The 4,579-nt window shown below is 27.2% G+C and overlaps 2 protein-coding genes across 2 annotated transcripts in view; both read left to right on the forward strand.

Annotated features, from left to right (window-relative positions):
- LOC108580013 (protein SON) overlaps positions 1–1,410 on the forward strand; it is a 4,523-nt gene extending 3,113 nt beyond the window's left edge. The window contains exons 10-12 of the mRNA XM_017943662.1: positions 769–997; positions 1,072–1,187; positions 1,270–1,410. Of these exons, the coding sequence (XP_017799151.1) occupies positions 769–997; positions 1,072–1,187; positions 1,270–1,410 (486 nt within the window). The remainder of the gene's footprint in view (positions 1–768; positions 998–1,071; positions 1,188–1,269) is intronic.
- A 729-nt stretch (positions 1,411–2,139) lies between these two features.
- Positions 2,140–3,943, forward strand: LOC108580131 (protein-serine O-palmitoleoyltransferase porcupine). Its single transcript, XM_017943798.1, has 6 exons — positions 2,140–2,362; positions 2,447–2,639; positions 2,719–2,935; positions 3,019–3,125; positions 3,200–3,402; positions 3,501–3,943. Exons 1-6 carry the CDS (start codon positions 2,140–2,142, stop codon positions 3,941–3,943), a joined length of 1,386 nt encoding a protein of 461 aa, XP_017799287.1.
- Positions 3,944–4,579: the final 636 nt, after the last annotated feature.

Genomic DNA, 4,579 nt, shown 5'->3' on the forward strand with positions numbered 1-4,579 from the left:
ATTAACACTTATGTGTTCTATATATATTGCAATTTCATACTTTGTTTTCTTCTTTTTTTAAACAATATATTGCCCGATACTGATATTGCCTGTAACAAGTTTTCAGGTACAGTCTCTATCAAGATTGAAGCTATACTTCTTATAGCAGATCTGATGGAAACTGATGTAGGCACAGACTATTTCTTTTGCAGAAGTAGATTCTGTGTCTGCATGGACACAGGAGCGCCATTATTTTATACATTTTTGTGTTATGTTGTTAAAGTATACATTTCATTATTATATTTAATAGAGATGAATAAATTCTAGGAGTATATTATATTTAAAACACGTTAATAGAAAAAGGTAGATACTTAAAAACATTGATCACACAAAATTCATTTATATAATGGGCTCTTGTGAGATTATTGCTAATTATCATCAGCTTCCTATCATAGGATTTCATCAGGAGTTACTGTATCTTTTGTTTATAAAGCTGGGATATTTAGCATTAGTCTGCATCCACCTGAGGGTTTGTTACAGGCACGTAGCTACGTCAGAGAAGAAACAACTTCAGCGGCGTGATGTCAAATTTATGATTTTCTTGGTAAGTATATTCACCCCCAAAATATTAGAACTTTATACAATCAATTATTATGTTGGGATATGATGATTGGACATAGAATAATTACATTATTTTATTATTTTTTATCATATATTGCTGTTATTTTAATTTTTTAATTTCATTAACATTATAAAATTCATTATGTTTTAATCTAATAAACTATTTAGGATCAATTAGTATCAGCACAGCCTGTTTCGGGTGGGATGGGTATGGCTTTACTACAGAAGATGGGTTGGCGACCAGGGGAGGGTTTGGGAAAAAATAAAGAAGGTACTCTTGAGCCCTTGCAGCTTGAAGTAAAATTGGATAAACGAGGCCTCGTTTCAGAACAAGATGTTGGACAAAAAGTAGGAAAAGCTACAAAGCCACTAGTACCAGCAATTAAAACTTTAGAAGGTATATTCTAGTGAAAATTTTCTTGATTTAGCAACTTGATATAATATGAGTCACTTTAAATCTATGTATTACAGGAAAGCATCCAGTATCATTGTTGGGTGAATATTGTTCAAAGCGGAAGCTTGGTGCACCAGTCTATGAACTGTGCTTTGAATGTGGACCAGACCACAGAAAAAATTTCCTTTTTAAAGTATGCGATTTTACTAGTTTATATTGTATATTACTATGTTTTTAAATTGCATATATTATTTACATTTAATATAATACTTCAGGTTAAAGTAAATGGAATTGAGTATAAGCCAAGTGTGGCAAGTCCTAACAAAAAGCAAGCTAAAGCAGAAGCAGCACAGATTTGCCTGCAAACTTTAGGATTATTACCTGAGACTAGTTCTATACCTACTACAAAATCTTGAAGTTGTAGTAGTAGCTTCAAGAAAGAAGTTGAAGTATTACTTCTTCAAAATTACAAAAAAAGAAAATTTGTAAAACAATGTATAAAACTTGTAAATTTAAAAGAAGCAAACTACATTTTTCATTTTACAATGTATATAATTGACTTTTAAGGTTAACATTTCCATACATTTCATTTTTACTATTAAATGTTGAAGTATTTACTACTAATTGTTATTTTAAATGTATGCACCAATGCATATGATGTAAATAAAATAAATAAATTATAAACATAATATGTAGCCATTTCTATATTTACATATTTAAATATCTTAAGTATAATAACATGCCATGTTTTCAACACTTTAATGTACTTACAATGTTATATATTATTACTGAATAAATTATTTTTCACTTTACAGTAAGAACTATTGTAATTTTTGGGATAATGATTCTTTACGTTAACACACAAATTCAAATAATAATGATAAAGTTAAGTAAAATATAATGCTAGATACAATTCGAGGTTATTGTTTACGTGAGGTAAATTTGAATGTTTACACTTGTGGTCTTACGATAAATTTGAAAGCTCGCAATAAAGATTAATTTAGTTTTATTTTCTTATTCGTGCATGGTTTTTAAAATAATATATAATTTTTGGTTTTATGGTTAAAATAAACAGACTGTTGGCATCATGATTTGCGTTAAACCGCTATGACAGTGAAAACACCGGCAATTTGATTTCTACTGTGATGGACGATGTAGAAGCTCCAGTTTTTTACGATGATGACGGTGATTTTATGGGACACGAATATTTACAAGATGCGGAATATGAATTTGAATACGAAGATGTGGAAAGAGAAACGTTGCTTGAATTATATCAATATTGCCTTGGTCCAACTGTTTATGATACATTTTCATATATACTACCACTGTTTATTACTACAGTTTTATTTAGATTGTGCGCTCGTTCTCGTAAGATATATTTTTATAAATAAATATATAAACATAGCAATAAAATACATAATTAAACGTTTGATTTTTAATTTAATATTACAGAACATGTATCACATAAAACCTTTCATATACTGTCAATGTTGATTGGTATATATAATATTCATTATTATGTAGCAGAATGTTTATATACATTACTAATACTTTGCATAATTTCATATATCACTTTATACATACCTAAAACATATTGCAAAAGCTTAGGAATATTTTTACCATCACTTTTTATTATTGCATATTGGTATGTTATACAACCAAAAATAACTTCTTTAAAAACAAAATATATATAGCCATTTTTTTCTACAGTCTTTAATTTTCAGTGAATTTTCCATGCCACCTATAATATGGCATAAAATACGAAGTGTGGTAATGACTATGGCAATGAAAACAATTAGTATAGCAATAGATAAAATTGATAAAAATGATTTACCCAGCATTTATACATATATGGGATACACGTTTTGTGGTGTCACATGCCTTTTTGGTCCATGGATGTCATTTAAGGATTACATATCAATACGTTACATAAGTAACCAGGTATACAAAATTATCATCATAATTCATATTTTTATTACAAATATAATTAAAAAATTGACATTAATAACATTACTTAATACTAGGATAAGTGGTGGATATTGTATGCTATTCAATATGCACTTATATCTTTTCTTTTTTTGACTATTTCAAACTGTTGGACACAGTGGATGATCATGGATAATTCTTGGAAGTTAGTAAATATTATTATAGTTTTATTTTATCTTGTTCTTTATAACAAGTACTAATTTCTTTTCCTTATTTTAGGTGGTTATTGGCTTATAGAGATGCATTATCTTTTAGAATGTCTCATTATTTTATTTCTTACATTGCTTCCACTTTATTATTACTGGGAGGATTTCCATTTGCATTAAGTGCTATAGTAAAACCATTCAAAATAGAATTTCCACGTTCACTTGTACATGTTGTTATTTGTTGGAATATACCAATGCATTTTTGGCTAAAGACATGTATGTATTTTCATTTAAACTCATTCATATATATTTAAATATCATCATTAATCATTTTCAAGATATTAAATATTAAATATCTGTGTATAAACTTTTAGATATATTCCGTCCCAATATTAAATACTTAGGAAAATTTGGAGCTGTAACAATGACATACTTAACAAGTGCCCTTTTACATGGATTAAACTTTCAATTGGCTGCAGTTTTGCTGAGCCTCGGATTTTATACTTTTGTAGAATTTCAATTAAGATTTATGCTTGCAAACATTTTCGATGCGTGTATCGCATCAAAACAATGTACTAAAAATAAATGTACACATGCATATAACACTCACAATTCTTGGTGGGTGTTCTTAACAAATATGATGTTTTCTGGACTATCAATTTTTCATCTAGCTTATTTAGGCCTTATGTTTGATACATCTGAATTACAAGAAACAGGGTACAGCTACATTCATACCATTGAAAAGTGGTCACAACTTGGATTTGCTAGCCACTGGGTAGTGTTTGCTACATATTGCATATATTTTTTAATTAGATAATACTAATTACATAAATTAAGTGTTATCTTTAATTTTTTAACGATTTACACATAACATTCATGTTATATCAATAATTCGTATAAATCTAAATAAATTTGAATACAAATTTTTATTCTCTTTCTACTTTTTCTGAATATTTAATATAAAATGTAAAATAGGCAAAGAAACATTTAATATTTTTAGCGACATTACGGAAGTTAAAATAGCTAAGTATTAGAAATTCTGAAACAGTTTAAATAGGACATACAGTATAATTGTAATATTTAAAAAATAAGTAAAATACATAGTCTTTATTAAATGTATAACATAGTATAAAGTGTGTTTGCACGTGAGTGTACATAAAGCATATTAAACAATTAATATAACTTTAAAAAGTTTGTATATTATACTTGTTAAATAATACGTCATGGACATTTTATATTATGAAGCTGATGTACACTAAACTTTAACATAATCATAACAATGAATAAAAATATTTTTTCAATCAAAATGCAATAATGTTACATTTTGATTTTTATTGCTAGTAAATTATCGTACAGTACATAATACTATGTTTGTAACATTACAACATAATATACCTTATACCCTAAATTAAATTAGAAATATAAAAATTAAAATATTTTTTTGAATTAATTA

The sequence above is a fragment of the Habropoda laboriosa genome, unplaced genomic scaffold, assembly GCF_001263275.1.
Source record: "Habropoda laboriosa isolate 0110345459 unplaced genomic scaffold, ASM126327v1 scaffold2, whole genome shotgun sequence".
Lineage (NCBI taxonomy): Eukaryota > Metazoa > Arthropoda > Insecta > Hymenoptera > Apidae > Habropoda > Habropoda laboriosa.

Excerpts from the sequence above, each read along its gene's own strand:
- LOC108580131 (XM_017943798.1), top strand. The coding sequence starts at position 2,140 with ATGGACGATGTAGAAGCTCCAGTTTTTTACGATGATGACGGTGATTTT. Across the intron at positions 2,363-2,446 it reads TAGATTGTGCGCTCGTTCTC|AACATGTATCACATAAAACC; the intron begins GTAAGATATATT and ends TTAATATTACAG. Across the intron at positions 2,936-3,018 it reads TACGTTACATAAGTAACCAG|GATAAGTGGTGGATATTGTA; the intron begins GTATACAAAATT and ends ACTTAATACTAG.